Source organism: Meles meles, chromosome 8 (assembly GCF_922984935.1).
Source record: "Meles meles chromosome 8, mMelMel3.1 paternal haplotype, whole genome shotgun sequence".
Taxonomy (NCBI): Eukaryota; Metazoa; Chordata; class Mammalia; order Carnivora; family Mustelidae; genus Meles; species Meles meles.
This window is the reverse complement of record NC_060073.1, coordinates 32228667-32245000: the sequence shown is the minus strand read 5'-3', so window position 1 is coordinate 32245000 and position 16334 is coordinate 32228667. Positions and strand designations below refer to the sequence as shown.

The 16334-nt window shown below is 41.8% G+C and overlaps 1 protein-coding gene across 2 annotated transcripts in view; it reads left to right on the top strand.

Annotated features, from left to right (window-relative positions):
* The window catches only part of ELP4 (elongator acetyltransferase complex subunit 4), a 245584-nt gene extending 230463 nt beyond the window's left edge, over positions 1-15121 (top strand). For both annotated transcript variants that reach the window (XM_046017915.1, XM_046017914.1), the window contains one exon: positions 14484-15121. In XM_046017915.1, the coding sequence (XP_045873871.1) occupies positions 14484-14615 (132 nt within the window). In that variant the 3' untranslated portion in view covers positions 14616-15121. The remainder of the gene's footprint in view (positions 1-14483) is intronic.
* Positions 15122-16334: the final 1213 nt, after the last annotated feature.

The window sequence follows — 16334 nt, the reverse complement described above, 5'->3', positions numbered from 1 at the left end:
TAGAAATACACAAATATGTATATTTCCTCTAACTTAGATCTTTAAAACTTAGAGAATTAACCCTACATAACAGTTACAAAATCACTTCCCTCCTTTATTTCATTCTGGAGGGTAATTTCACAAACACCAAAGGAACATTTCCGTAGCATACCTGCACACCCTGGCTGAGATGACAGCAAACTTCAGAGATTCTACTTGAACCAGAGTGACTCTTCCTTCTACAATGAAAATCTTAGCCAATTCGGTAGATCAGGCTGTTGGTTCTACATTTTGAAGATTTTTTCAGACCTCCTCGTAAAAAGATTTGGCACAGTGGTAAAGTTAAGTGGTAGGGCAAAAATACTTCACATATAAAGCAAGTGAGTTTTTAAAGAATAGAAAACAAACTCTATGAGAAATTACTTCTTAACTATTCACATGAAAAGTAAACTTAGCTCTTGTTAATATTTCTGTAGAAATAGACATTTTAATTAAGTCAAATAAACACAGGAAAAAAATCCCTGAAAGTAGGCACAGTCATTTATCTATATACTCACAAATATATTGCTCTTTTCTGGTCATCAGTATTTTTTTTTCCTTGCTTTATTTGCTTCATTTCCTTTAACTTTAAGCCCTCTTATTCCCAGAGAGGTTTTCTATCTAAGACTAAGTTGACTCTCCGCTTACTTATCAGTGGAGTCCCTTCAGCAGGGTTACTCTTTGGAGTTATGTCCTCATCCCTAATCTGTCTCCCTCAGCTAGAGCACTCGGTCTGGTGCTGCCCCATCACTGCCCTAAGGCATGTAGACAGAGGGCTCTTGCTCTGCCCAGTCTGTTCACCGAGCTCCCTTTGAAACTGGTAAGGAGGGAGGTCTATGGAGGGTGGGAATAGATGCACTGGGTGACTATTTGAAACCAGTGTAATTTGTAAATTCGCCATAAACTTTTAAGTGAGAGTTGGGCTGGGTGGTTTCCAGGCTTCGCATGCTTTCAGATATCAAAGGGAAAGTGGAAGGTTTCATTTTATTTTACAGGGCTCTAATATGAAAGGTTTTTGTTGTGTTTTTTTCTGAATTTTACCAAGATTTCAGTAATTGATCTATAGAATTCAAAGATATTAAAATACTCATGATAACATTGCCATGTTGCATACTTATATGTATGTGTATAAACAGGCACACACACAGACACACACACACACATAATCACACTTATCAAGTAATAGTACTTAATACCACCTGAGTGTTAATTTAAGTTTGGAGCAAATAAAATGTACACCACCTAGGAGAAGGTACCTCTATCTGAACATGAAGAGGGAATCACTGTCCTGTAATTGATACTTTTCATTCACTACGAAAGTTTTTCCACAGTTGGCATAGAAAAAGGCACATTTCATTTTGTCAAACCCAAAACATACTTCCTAACTGCCTTTGTGTAAAAGCTAACACGACGTCAAAAATAAGAGCATAGTCCTCACTATACATTGAACCGGTGAAAGTTAGGAACAGTTTGGCAAAGTTAATTTTTGTATAATTTTCCTTTCATTCACATTCATACCAGGTAGACTCTGTCAAATACCTATAGTAAAGAAGAACTTGCTCATGCATGCAGAACAAAATAAAATAAGATTAAAAGCTCCAGGAAATCAGCCTACTTCAAAAAACCATTAAAGTGTGCCTATCCCTCAAGCTTTACAAATGTGTTAATTGTCGTGTTTCAGTCATGTAAATATGTTTCAGCATAAAGTAACCAAGATTTCCTGTTATAGAAGCGCTGCGATCTGAGGGTGTTGGGGGAAGGGGGACGAAGGAGGACTAAATAACACACTGTAATGAAACCTGCCTTTGGGCAGCACATGCTTCAGTTCTGAATGCCCAGAAATACTTTGCAGACGCTCTAGGCTGCCTAGCAATGGGGATTTCTAATTCTGGCTAGCTTGACAAAGTAAATACAACTATTGAACATAAGGCAGCTCCTAATAAAAAACAACAATTCCCCCTTGTAAACACCTACATTTGGCCCCATTAAAAATTCTTTCTTCATCCCCAGGAACTCACAGACCCCGCAATGTGGGGGTCTCAAAGTAACTCAAGAGTGGTCAGGAGATTTAATGCTGTCAGGATGGTTTACATTGCCATTTCCACCGGGCACTTTATACCCCATCTCGGGGCTTGGTGGAGCAATGTTCTGCATACACTGTAGGGCATTATCCAAGCAAACACATTGGCCATTATGCTCTCAGGACTCATTCATGGATAGCCAAAAAGAAATCAATATATTTTGTATTATATATGCTGTACTTATAGACAAAAAATAAAAAATGAAAAAGATACAACTGCCACATTTCCAAAAGGAGTGTTCATCAACAGCTGCCAGTTTTGAAAGTTTTTTTTTTAATGGATTGACATTAATATGATAACTCAAGCAATTATCTGATTTCAGAATTCCCTGATTTCTGCTTGTTCACATCTTAGAATTCATCTGTTCCGTAAACTATCGGTCAGACCTCTGCCAGTCCCTAAACTGAATAGCAGATCTGCTGTAGTTCTAAAAAAATCTCTGGGATTTAGGGATCCACCTTGGGTTTCCATACACATTGATGTGCTCACAGTTCACAGAGTCAGAGGTTTCAAATGATAGGAAGGAGGAAACATTAGTTTGATTTCTAGTAGACAGAAACAAAGGGAATGTTACCTTTTGCCACCTCCAGAATAGTTCCTATATGCTTTAAAAGAAAACAGGGGATGAAAAAGAAATTCTCACATAATTAGTAGTTTGAATTTATTTTCTAAAAGAAGAGTTGTTGTGGTGGTGGGTTGTTTTTTTTTTTTTTTCCAGGCTCAACATTCAACTCTAAAATACTGTATGTTCTTAAAATATCTCACTACTAGGAAGCCACCTGAGGGCTAGTACCCAAAATGCTGCTCTGAACATTTCCTCACTGCAGAGGGTAGACGAGGGGCTTCCTGGACAAAGCAGGCTTAAAGAGCCTATCAGAATGACGGTCTGTGCACAGAAAGTTCCCTGTCTCTTCCACTCACTGCCACAGAAGCAGTAGGCCTTAGGGCCCAAGCATCTCTCAGCTTGGCCCTGCTGAAGCTTAATTCAAATTCTACGCACTCTGGAGCTTATATGCTCTGGCCTGCATTGTGCGCTCCAGAGCCACACAAGCCTTGGGGTAAGCAGCAGTTGGAGACCAGTAAAAAGACTGCCAGAGTGAGAAGCCCTGTGCACAATTAAGGAAAGATGAATGGAAGGGAGTCAGTTGGGGAGATAGAGAGAGTCTCATTTGAGGCAGTACGTCACAAGCTGGGGGTCACAGGGATGGCAGTGGCCATGTGTGACTTGTCCATCCCATCCTCCCTTTACCCCAGGGAAGAAGCTAATGGGAGTGATTTTACTACTTTACTACTGTCCAAGTTTAAGCAACAGTTTAATTCGCCTTACTCCGTTTATTACCTGGATGATTTTTTTTTCAGTCCTACTCATGTTAGAGCATTAATGAGCATAAAATGTGCCAAAGAACAAAGGACAAACCAAAAGGAAAGAAAAAGATACTGGCTTTGGTTTGGAAGGGAAAGCCATTGTAAGCAAAGTTCTTAAGGAGTAATCTAGTCTGTCGATCTATGAAATAAAAGAGAAAATTAACATGACTCCCCCTCATCTTAAATGTCTGAAAGTTAAGGGACCTTGGGCCTGACACTTGGTGGTATTCTTTTTACAGTATTGTTTAAAAGATTCTGGCTCACATTTGAAGAAGATTAAACTCAGCCAACCAGCCCCACGAACAGTACTGCCCGAGTTCCTCCTCCATGAACATTTCACACCAGGTCCGTCCACTCCAGCTAGAAGCTTCCTGTCGCTCCGCAGGAGATTGGGAACCACCACTCTCCTCAGGAGGAGGATGGGAGCAGGCAAACACTGTGGGTCACTTAGGAGATAGAATATTTCTTCTGAATCAGAAGAATACAACATCTAGAAAAGCATGTGTATACTGCATTTTGGAAAATACTGTTTGCTACTGTTGTTTTATATTATTAAAAATGTCTATGCATGGATTTATAAGGATATGGGTGAGATAGCCCTTGTATTCAGAGAAGTAAATTTACATCAGTCCTTTGCTACCCTTCACTCTAAGAAGTCCAAGTCGCTTACAAACCCTACACAATCTGATACCTCCCTACCAAGCCAAATTTCTCATAGCCACTCCCTTGTTTGTTGAATGCTCCAGAAAGCTGACTTTTTTCCTGTCCTTCAAACATACCAAGATTATTCTTGCCCTAACGTTTGCATTTGGTGACCTTTGCCTGGAAAGTTCTTTTTCCAGGTCTTCAGAGGTTCCCTTCTCAAACTGAAAATCTTACCTCAAATGTACTCTCCAGAAAGACTTTTACCAAATAAGGTGGTACCACCCCAGCCAATATCGTATTGCCACGTTTTATTTCCTTAAAAGCATCTCTCACTGTCCGAATTATCTTTGTTTGCTTTCCTGTATGTTAGCTATCTCTCCTTGAGTCATGTAAATGTCTGTGTATTGTCCCTTTCGGAAGTTGTAAGTTCTTTGAAAGCAGGGATCTTGCCAGTCTTGTTCACTGTTTTATCTCTAGCACTTAGAAAAGTTCTAGAAAATGAATAAGATTTGTGACTTTGAAGCCAGGCTGAGAGTAGTGCAACATCACTATTCTCTTTAAATTTGGTCATGTGATCCACAGCTAGCTGAAAGGAAAGCATGGAAGTGGAGTTTTTATTCAGGATGGCCGCCTATTCAAAAGCTCTTCCACCAAAGGAGAGTAGGTATTGGAGATTAATCATCAGTCTCTGTCATAGTCTGCAACCCATGGAACCCAAATATCCATCACAGTCTTCTTCCCAAACACCTATGACTCTCCGTGGGTGGGTGGAGAATCTTGCTGGTAGAAACCAGGAATTCTTTGCCCTCGCAGTGGAGGACTTCAACCCAGTTTGTAGTCCCCAGTTCTGTTCTCTGGAAGTAACTCCCTTGTCCTCTGTATCCTTTTAGGAAGTTATTCCTTGTCCATTATCATTCATGGCTACATGAAGTCACCATCAGAGAGTCTGCTTCTTGGGGGCTGCCCAGTTTTGATAGGTCAGGTTTGGGGACCTAAGATTATTTTAGGGGTTGAATAATCCTGGACTTTAGACCAGACTTGTGGTTTCTTTGGCAGGACAATCCTAGCAAGACTCTAGAAGGTTCCCAATCTGTTCACTTCCCTTCAGTCCCACATGCAAGGAATCACAGCCAAAGAGTTGTCTGGACATAGTTCTAGGATCCAGCTGTAGGAAGCCCGTGCCATCAAATTCCACTGAACTATTTTATGGACAGGAGAGAGTTTATCCCTGGAAACTGGGGAGCTAGCGAAATAATTGGAAGGGCTAAAGAACATTGCCTCCAAACTGGCCTTTGGGGACACTGCTGCTGCCTCAGTCAGGAAGGTGAGGAATTGGAAGGCCACCACTAGGAAGTGCACCCTCTATGGCTGTGATCTTGGCGGTGATAAGTTCTCACTATGACCCCTGCAGTACTCCTTGACCCCCCCACGAAGCAAGTAACTGGGCCCTGAAACACTGGTCTGGCCTCCACTTCTGCACCTGCCTCTCAGCTCCCAGGGAGCCATCGACTGGTCACTGTGATACTGATGCAAAGAAAGCAAGGTCCCCACAGTAGTGCTCGCGGACCGCAGGACTCAGCAGCGGGAAGACAGCTGCTGCTTCTCTCCCACCCACTGACTCAAGTACCAATGCATCTAACCCAACAGGTCTAAGTCCCACCTCTCCCTCCTCCAGAGGTTGGAATGGCTACGTGTCCACCACAACTGTTAACCTTCAAAGTCTTGAGTCTTCTTTTCTGGCCTCTTTGTTCTACCCACATCCCTCTCACCTTGTTAGTAACTAGCTTGACTCCATCTGAAACAATCAACTTGAGGGGTGCCTAGTTGGCACAGTTGGTTAAGCATATGCCTTCCGCCCGGGCCATGGTCTTGGGGTCCTGGGATCGAGCCCTGCATCAGGCTCCCTCCTTAGAGGGGAATCTGCTTCTACCTCTCCCTCTTCCTCTGCCCCCGCTTGTGCTCACCCACTGTCTCATACTCTCTCTCTATCTCAAATAAATAAAATATTTAAAAAGACTAATTTAATCAACTTGAGAGGGAAGGCAGTACCCTTCATGTGGTTTTCGTCTCCGAGCTGGCTCGCCTATTTGCAGCCAGCCCTTTAATGAGGGCATTTCACCAAGACTGAGGGGCACAGCCATCTGTGAAGGCTGCCTGCTTCCCCGTGCAAAGCAGAAATAGTTGGGCTTCTTCAGCCCTCTGAGGCCCCAAATTACCAAGCCTTTCATCAGTGTAGACTCTCAGCTACAGGCAGAGCACCTCCTTTAAGAGGCATGGTCCCTTCTGCCCCTTCTTCCAAATTCCCTAGCTCTGCTCTAAGTTCCTTTCTCTTTTACAAATAACTTTGCTGAAAGTGGCAAGAAGCAGCTAACACAACAACACCCTGAATTTCTCCAGCGCTTCTGGAGCCGCTGATCAGGAGGTATACAGTGTGCCTCCCAAGTTACCACAATCGTAACAGGGGTCACCAGCCTTCCGGTCTGCAGTCTGACCTCACTGCCCACTTTCCAGCCACTAAGCCATTTAAATCCCAGAACTCAAGCATTCTGTTTTTCAGGTACCAAATTCTGCATAACCAGGACACCGGTTAGGCTGTTACTGCAGAACTCCAAAAATACAGGGGCTTCAATAACGGAGAAGTTCACATATGTCATGCTTTAAAGCCCAAGTTAGTGACCCAGGGTCTTTGGGTGGCCAGATGGTATCGGGAAACCCTTGACTAACTTTCTCATTTTGCTGCACACCCTCGGCGCCTAGCTTCCAGCTGATGCTCCAGAGTGGCTGTTTTGGTGTCCACCCTCAAGTCCACATTTCAGCAAGTGGGAAGAGGGAGTGAGGCTTGCCGCTAACATCTGCGGAGCCTTGAGCAATAAGGCAGTTATTATATGCCTAAACATTTTTAAAGTTATCAAGCCAAGAAACCACGAAAAATGCATTATCTTCCTTCCTTCGCAAATACAACTTTCTGGAAGGTCAACTTTAAATTTAGGTTATGGGTTCCAGTCTAGAATTTGGAGACATAGGGAGAATTGGCCTGCAGTCACCTCCTTTCTTTTCCCACTCCTGTCTCCCTGACACACACACAGGTCCATATGCTTGGGGACACCCAGTCTCCAATCCAAACTCCATCCACACGCCACACAAACAGCAGTCCCTTGGCTATGCCCGTGACTCGGGGGTGCATGGAGACAACATGATCCTTCCTTGGGACATGAACATGCGGAAGAGACCTGCACAGACCTCGTAGCCATTTGGACAGGGAATTCTGAACTCTGAATACCAAGAGCATAGGCACATCCTCTTTGCCCGGGGATTCCTCACCCCATGAGGAAGGGTAGATCAAGGCCCACAATAGGGGGCCCTCGCCAAGGTGAGGGAAAGGGGAAGTGAAAGCCATCTCCCCTTCTTCGCGGATCTGGCCTACACTTAACCATAGCACTTCTGCCCAAGATGAAGTGACCAGGACTGAGTCACTCAGCTTCATCTATCGGCAAGAGAAGTTGGGAAATGTGACCTTTATTCTGGGAGGCCGTGTGCCCCACTAATATCCAGAGATTCCTTTACTGCCTGCAAAGGAAGAGAATAGATAGTGAGAGTAAGCTAGCAATCTCTGCCACAGACACATGCCTTTTCACAAATCACACTTTTGTTTAGACAAGTGAGTTCTTCACAATCTGCTTTCAGAGAGGTGAGTTTGGAGGTAAGACAATACTGTCAGATATAATTGACGGTCAAAATAATTGCACACCTGAGCATTTTTCAATGGGCAGCCAGTATGCAATATGCCAGCTCTGAAATTTTGTCTAATTTTCAGATCAATCAGGAAGAACCAAATGAATTGTTTTCAATTCAAAGGATATAGTATAATTATGACATTCAATAAAACAATTTTAATCTTAAACCCTGAGAGTGAATGGCATTTTAAACAAAAACGAAAACTTAAAACCTGACCATGTTTGGCAGAATTTTTTCCAGAAATATTCAGCCACTACCAGATGCACACTTACCAAATGCAAAAAGAGCAAAAATTGGTTCTGGCATTGTTTCTCCTGGCCTACTCATATAGGAGAGTAACACAAAACTCACCAAAATTAGGTGGATGCAGCTTCCAGTTTGCAAAATTTTAACCAGATATAATTGCAATGTAACATTACATCGTCATAATGTAATAATGATGGAATAAGTGTAATGATGTAAATATTACAGAAGAGCACATGACACTGATTTATTTTGTAAATTGAAACAACACACTAAAATCTTGTGAAGAGGGGCCCTTGGGTGGCTCAGTCAGCTAAGCATCTGCCCTCAACTCAGGTCATGATCCCAGGGTTCTGGGATCGAGCACCGCATCGGGCTCCCTGCTCACGGGGAGCCTGCTTCTCCCTCTCCTCCCCACTTGTGCTCTCTCTCTCAAATAAATAAGTAAAATCTTTGAAGAAATAAATAAGTAAGTAAAATGAAAAAGGAAATCTTGTGAAGAAATAATAGCAACAGCATGATGATGGATATACCAGGTCTGCTGCCTCTGTCTCCTTCCCTCTGCCCTCCACCCTGTGCCAATGGAAGGAAGTCGGGCTTTCCAGTAATGAAAGGGAAATACCTCGTTTTATGTGTAGAGCAAGAGAGATTCTGATCACTGCCCCCGCCACCCCACCCCCTGAGCTCGTGGAGGCATCAGGTGTTCATTTCCTTGGTCAGAAAACAAGAATGGAGCCCCAGACAGTCATCGGCAGCTCACACACTGAGGGAACGCTCTGGCTCGTGATTGTATTGCTTTGGCCCTTCTGGAAACTATAGCTGACTGCTGGTTGTCTCCCAATAGCCATTTGCTCCATCTTCCATAGGAATAGATTTGTTAAACGTTTTCACACATTTCCCATTTCCCAGCCTCCCTTGTAGCCGACCAGGTGCAGCCATGTCTAAATTCTGGACTTGAGTGGAAGTGATGTGTTCAGCTTCCAGACCTGGCCTTCTTGGCCCCTTCTTCCCACGGAGAGACAGCCAAAACAGCAGCCTTGGAGCCAGAAGGGGAAGAAGCCCCTGTTGAGGATGGCAGGCCAGTCCTCACAGCTCAAAATTGCCTACTTCTGGACTACAAAGTGGGAGAGAAATAAACTTCTCCCTTTTTTAAGGCGTTTATTGGAGGGGGCGGGAGTGTGTCTAGCCACTCAGCCTGCACTTGGGTTCATTCCCTGCCGTTCCTAGCAGTGCCTCATAACCAGCGTGTGGCTTCAGAAATCAGCAAGTCACCCTCCAGGTGAGGGCACCGCCTGGCTCTTCAAAGAATCTGGAATAGAATAAGATGGTGTGTCTTCGTTAATTTGTTTTTTCTCTTCATCATGTAAAGAGGGGGAAAGGCTTTTAAGACTCAAGTAGAGAAGCTTCATCCTCTGACCTGTCCTTTATTAGTTCTTTTGTCAGCAGTGAAGACACGTGCAAAAGACAGATTTTTAAAACAAGCTGGACCCCAGATTTCCTCAGCGGTACCTCCATGCCTATTTTCACAGGCCCAGAAGCGAGGCATCCGATGTGCCCCATTTTTGCTACTGCGTTCCTAAATATGAGGGACATGGTTTAGACTTTTTAAGTCTTTCCGGAAACCAGGACTCTGATCGCAGTTTCCTTTTTGGTTTTTTTACCAGGCCGCAGGAGAGGGCAATGTACACTCCGTGCTCAGACGCCAGCATAGTGACTGAGACCTGCTAAGTCTGATATTCTGTTGTTGTTGCTTATAACTGTGTGTACTTCATTACATTTGTACAATTGTTTCCTTGCTTTAACCAGCTCACTTATTTTTATCTTGAAAATAAGTACCATATGTATTTTTATAAGCCATCCCAACTTTTTTGGAGCAAGAGGAGATATAAAGAAATTACTGTACTACTTGCTACTTCAGAGAATCCTTACACATCTCATTTGATCCTGACAGCAGGGCCATGAAGAATCATCCTCATGTGCAGACACTGAGACTCACACAGGGAAACTGACTTGTCCAAGGTCACTGAGAGTGACAGACAGACGGACGTATTGAACTTTCACTGGCTGCCTCTGTTAAGTGACCAGGATAGAGCCCATATATTCTAAGGTGTTTACAAGTTTTCATTTAAATTAACTATGGGAGCACCTGGCTGGCCCAGTCGGTAGAGCATGAGTCTCTCGATCTCAGGGTTGTAAGTTCGAGCCTCACACCGAGTGCAGAGATAACTTACAAATAAAATCTTGAATAAAAAAAAAAAAAATGGCTGTGTTTCAAAGAACAGAAGAAAATTCTATTAGAAAGTATTTTGAAATATTAACACTGATTTCTGTGAATCTGATGAATGCAAAGTGTGACTGTTCAGGACATGTCAACATATAAAAAGGATTGAAACAACTCTCTCTTCTTCTGGGAAAGGTTAAAATGTACTACATCAAACAGAAAACAAACAGTGCCTGGTGGTTTGGTCTTGGCAAAATATGAAAAATGTAAATTGATTAAACTTACTTTAATGGGTATTTACCTGCAATTTGTCTCAAATCCAGGTGTAATCTAGTTCCATTATCTTGCCCCTTCTGTCTAGGAGCTATGAGTGCTGAGCACGGGCCTGGCAGGCTGGGAGAAAGGAATTAGGAAGGGAAACCGTGGAGGCAGGAAATCCAATCCTGTGTGTCTCTAGGACCCATTTAGTTGCTGACTCAAGAAGGAACAACAGACAGACAGTGGCTAAGCCCAGAAAAGAGACAGCGATGTAGGCAGAGAGGGCAGAATCTCAGAGTCTGGCTGGGCTTGGTACCCCCACGGAGCTGCAGAGCAAAGCTCTCCTGCTGCTGTCGCTTTATTCTGGCCCATGGCTTCCTAGGTCCTGAGGGGGCCTTTTGGCAGGAGCTCCCATAATCTGCCAGAGTATTTTGGCAGCCCTGCTGTTTCCCACCTTGCAGCACCAGAGAAGAGGGACCCATTAATCCAGTGGGATCACTGCAAATCGCCTAGGCCTCTGTGCGAAGGTGGGAGCAATCACGTCTTTCTCAAAACCCCTTTGGCTACACAGAAAGCATCATTTTAGACAAGGCATGAATGGAAAAAAGAGGCAGGCAGCCAGATATGCATCTCCTGCATTAGTAGCACAATCTCTTCCTCCTCGAATCCAGGAAAAGAAAATCCAGTGAGAAAAATTTCCACTCAAGATGTAAGATATGTGTTGGGCCCTTGCCTCAGAACACCAGGTTTAAAATAAGGAAGTGGAAGACCTTGATTTGGTTTCCAAGGTTGAAAATGGTATTGTATTTTTTTAATAGTCTGATTTTTATTTAAACCATTACTCAGTGAAACCTCAAGGTCCAAAAGTTTATATATGTCCCCACAGCCTTGCAGCTTTAGTCGAAAGGAGGTCACATGCTATGCAGGGTATCTTCCAGCCTGTTTTTTCACAAGACAGATCTGGGGTACAGCAGCATTTGAACATTTACATGTCAAGTGTGTAAATGCTTTGGAAGCCTCAAAGGAAAAGTTCCTGACGCACCTGGCAAGCCTGGAACCTGATCTCTCCTTCCTCACTGCTCACACCGCACTGACACGGTGCGCAGGGGGAGGCTGAGAAAGGAAGAAAACAAAAACCCACTGCTTGAGAATTTAGAGTACAGAGTATGCCCATTCAAGTAACGATCAACAGAGCCGGCACATAGTTCCAGGAGCCAACCTTGGGCTTTTTCAAAGGACCTAAGGATGCAAACTGGCGTTTACCGTGTAGCATTTGGTGAGAAGCATTTAACCATATCAACCCAAATTTTTGTGCTTAGAAGTTACACAAGAATGATATTTGACTTTTCTTCAAACCCATTCAACCTGAAAGATTTCCAAGCATATCACACATCACATTTAGCTACTTTTGCTGTGAAGGGCTTTCAGCCAGCTGGCTCATGTTCATTGCCTAGAGAAGCAGAGGAAGGGAAATTTTTAGCAAATAGGTAAGCTCCTGTCATATGCCGGTTCCGAATAACTGCACTAGTTTCCTCATTTAGATTATCAAAACAGTATGAACCTTCACCTGAATGCCTCTTAAAGATGTATCTGCTGCCCTGTTAAGCAAATCGCCATTTCTACATGTCAGAGTCAATTCATTATTTAACACCTAGCCCATCTCCATGAAGTGTTCTCCTCCCCTTCCCCCACCTGATCTCCGCTTTGTCTCTCCTTTCCTGCAGGCAGCATTTGGAGGGCTTGCTCTGATGGTTAGCACTGTGCTTGTCTTACTCAGGCTCCTGGAATGAGAAGTAACGGGGAAGGTGCCCTGTTCACCTTGCTTTGAATAGGTTCTAAATATTTGCTGAGTCAAATTGATTTCCTAAATAGCCTAATCATCATCTGATATAATCTTTATGAAGTCCCAACCAAAAGTACACACACACACACACACACACACACTTTTTCTATGGTGAATTTTCTTTAAGTTTCAGGTAACCTTCAGATCATGCATGTGTCCTAGTCATTAGCAGTAACTACAGGATCTTAAAGAAACATTAAAGTTCAGACATATAATTAAATGTCTGTTTCCCTTCAGTTTCTTCACATGAACACAGAGAGTTAACACTGCAAAGACATTCATAACCTTAGACTTTAGACTCATGCGTGTCTGTTAGATTCCTGAGCCTTTCATGCTTTCATTTCTGCCTGAAATCCTTTCGGGGGGGAGGGGAACCAGGCTATGAAGAAATGAAAGAGTTGTTTAAAACAAGGAAATAAGTATGTCTTTATTTGAGCTTTTTAAAAATCATTCAAGAAATAGACATTTTTTTTAAAGATTTTATTTATTTATTTGACAGACAGAGAGATCACAAGTAGGCAGAGAGGCAGGCAGAGAGAGAGGAGGAAGTAGGCTCCCTGCGGAGCAGAGAGCCCGATGTGGGGCTCGATCCCAGGACCCTGAGATCATGACCTGAGCCGAAGGCAGAGGCTTAACCCACTGAGCCACCCAGGCGCCCCAAGAAATAGACATTTAGTTATTTAATATACGACAGATTGGGTGCTATGGATACAAATGAGTATTACTATGCAGATATTACTATATGGATATGACAGTGTTTTCTTGACCTTTCTGACATCTTTGCTGGTCATAGATCCAAAATAGTGTCTTCCAGTCTAGGTATGTCTGCAGTAAAAACCAAGTACCTCAAACTGAAGGAAGAATATTGTCGTAAATTTTTTTAATGTTTTAAAATATTTTGATCCTTTTCACACAGCTTGTGTTTACATGGCACTAAAGAAGCCTTTTATCAGGAAAGAAACTCTCCAGAACGTATGCTAATGGATCACAGTATTTTGACCCCCCCCCCCCAAAAAAAGGTTCTGTCTTTCTCATCCCCCCCCCCCCCATATTGTAGGGAGTTTTCCAAATGAAGGGTTTCAGGTAGGTTGTCTCCAGGTCAGTTCACTCCTGCAAGGCCTTGGCCAGTCATCAGTGGACACCCCCATCCTACCTCACCTATCTTTAGCCTCCCACACCCACTCTGCCTCAGCCAACAGACATGTTCCTTCGAGTTAGGATTTCTGTGAAAATTGTACAGGCTGGGGGCACTGGTCGTTAAAGGAATTTGATAGAGATCCTTTGGAAAACCAAAAAAGTTCTTTTGAAATATGAATATTTCTCCCCAATTACATAATTGTTGTACAGTTATGGTCAGTTCATGCATCTGCTTGAATCAGCTTCTATCTGCAGAAAAACGGTTAAGACGGGAGATGTTCAGAGCCACCCTTTACTTTTAAAAACATGACCAATGTCATGCATAGAAACAAACTTACCAAGACCTGAAACAGACGTCAGAGCTGACTTTTCTGAGGATATAAAAAATATTGATCCTTTGATTGGTATCTTTTTTTCATTATATCAGTAGTTCTACAAAAATTGTAAGTTCCTAAAGTATTGCTTTGAAATAGAATGATCAGGTCAACTTAATAGACAAAGGGAAACAAACATTTGAAAAGCTACATTCAATTTAAAAATAGCATTTTGGAGCCCTGGCAAAAACAAAGCAAAGCCAACAAACAAGCCCGCCGTTACTACAGCAGTGTTCTTTTTCAAGTACGCCTTTATTTGTGCTTTTACATGTTTTCATTTTGACCAAAATAAGAGAAATTTTAATGTGTTTAGGTTTGGACTCTGGAAACGTTCCACTAAGATCCCTGGTCTGGTGTCTGTGATGGCTAGAATTTGTAAAACCTAGTAGGAAGAAGATGTGATTATATTGGGTCTCGGTCTGACTAACTGTTTTAGCAGGAATTTCATCTGCAAGACTAAATGCTGATCAACAGAGCATAATATTGTATTCTGAAGTGTGCTAGCTAAAGCAAAATTAATTTTTTTCCTCTTCTTTCTTTCCTCCCGAAATCTTCTGCCACAGCGACTGCATTTGCCTCCAGACTTGTCAGACACAGTGAGCCGCTCAAGCAAACAGGATCTGGCAGGATCCTCCAAGCTGCTGGGCCCAGGCTGTGGCATGATGGCCGGAGGCAAGCAACACCTGGACTTCTAGCGATCCCTCCTTCGTCGTCGCATGCAGAATTATAGGACATCCTAATTATGGTTGCTAATAGCTTCTGTAAATATTTTTCTTAACGATTTGACCCTCCCATCCTTGAAAAACAGTTAGGATTGCAAAATGAGGCCACCTCACTTCATTTTCCCTACCCAAATTTTTATGCAGAAAGAGTACAGCAAAACTACTTTCATTTTAAAATTTTGTTTTATGCTATATTTAGAGAAAGCAGATAATTTTATTTTAAAATAAAATGTCAGAAACTCAAAATGCCTCACAGTGGTCATGAGTGTATGTGTGTTAAGGCACTTTGTTCATGGTTAAGTGCATATTACAACACGTAGTGTAAAAAAAAAGCATGAAATTCATAATTGTATATAAAAAACATTTTCTCTTGATTTCTGAAAATGTCACTGCCACCAAAAAAGTGCCAAGGCTTTTGTAAAATGAAAAATTCATTTGCTAATATGTGTGAAGACTATAATAAAATGAATTTGCATTTATGCATCCTGTTATTAAATTGATGAATACAAAATAATATTTTGGGATTAAGATTCCATTAAAGATCAGTAGTCTAACCATAGTAGTTAATATAAAGAACCTGAGTGACAGAAAGCATAGAAAAAGAAGTTGATGGTCTTCTGTTTAGTAATCCTAAACAATCGAAGTCAGCACTATGAAATTATGTCAACAGACATAATTCAGGATTGAAATTCAAACTGACAGCTACATTAACGCTAGGGGAAAGCATGTATTGAAGCCTGGTGAGAGATTTTTACAGAACACAGGTCTGAGACAAAGTAGCAAACTGAAACGAACTCAGATTTCCATTGCACCAGGTAAGCCCTTTGTGAATTAGAGATGTTGGTTGTGTATGCACATTTGTAACCATACAGACATGTACTGGGGAGGTAGCACATCAAACCGGTTTTCATATAAAACACTAGGTTTTTGGATCATAGTTCCATATTCTCAAAGCTTTTGACAAATAGACAAAAAGTTAAGGTTAGAAAGTAACTTGCATTTAAGTAAAGAACCTCAATTTTTAAAAAGCTGCTTAACCTCCTTTAGGAGAAACTGAATTTCTAAAATGCATCTTCAGTGATGTTAGAATAAATTTTGAAGCAGTCATAACTAGCATTTTTAAGCAGTTTGCTTGTAATACACCACAAATTATACTTTATTTGTTCTTGACAACATTGTAGAAAACAAAGACTAGGTTTTTGAAACTGTCTAACCAATATGATGAATGTCAGTCACTTAAAAAAAAAAACTCACTGTAGCATAAACACACACTGTATACAGGTTTTATTCAGAATTAGAATAATTGAATCAATGACAGTGATTTGCCAGGATGTCAAATCTCTCCATCATATCCTGTCACTACCAGTTTACTTTTTGTGATCAAAATCAAAAAGACAACTATTTTGTCACCCGCTATTTTTTTAGTACTAAAAATCAGGTTTCTTCTATTTTTTTAGAATGTCTGGTTTATTTTTTTCACTTCTTTTAATTCGAAAGACACAAATTCTTCCCCATTTTCTTTTCAAAATAAAGTTTCAGAATTGATCTGTCAGTTAAAATTAAAGGGCTTTTATATTAAGCAAAGGTGCTTTTAAAATTTAAAGCAACTTCAAAAAATCAATTTAGTCCATAGATAATAAATAATGTGCAGATACTCCACAAAAGCTTTGCTATGTCCTTTCAAAGCATTAT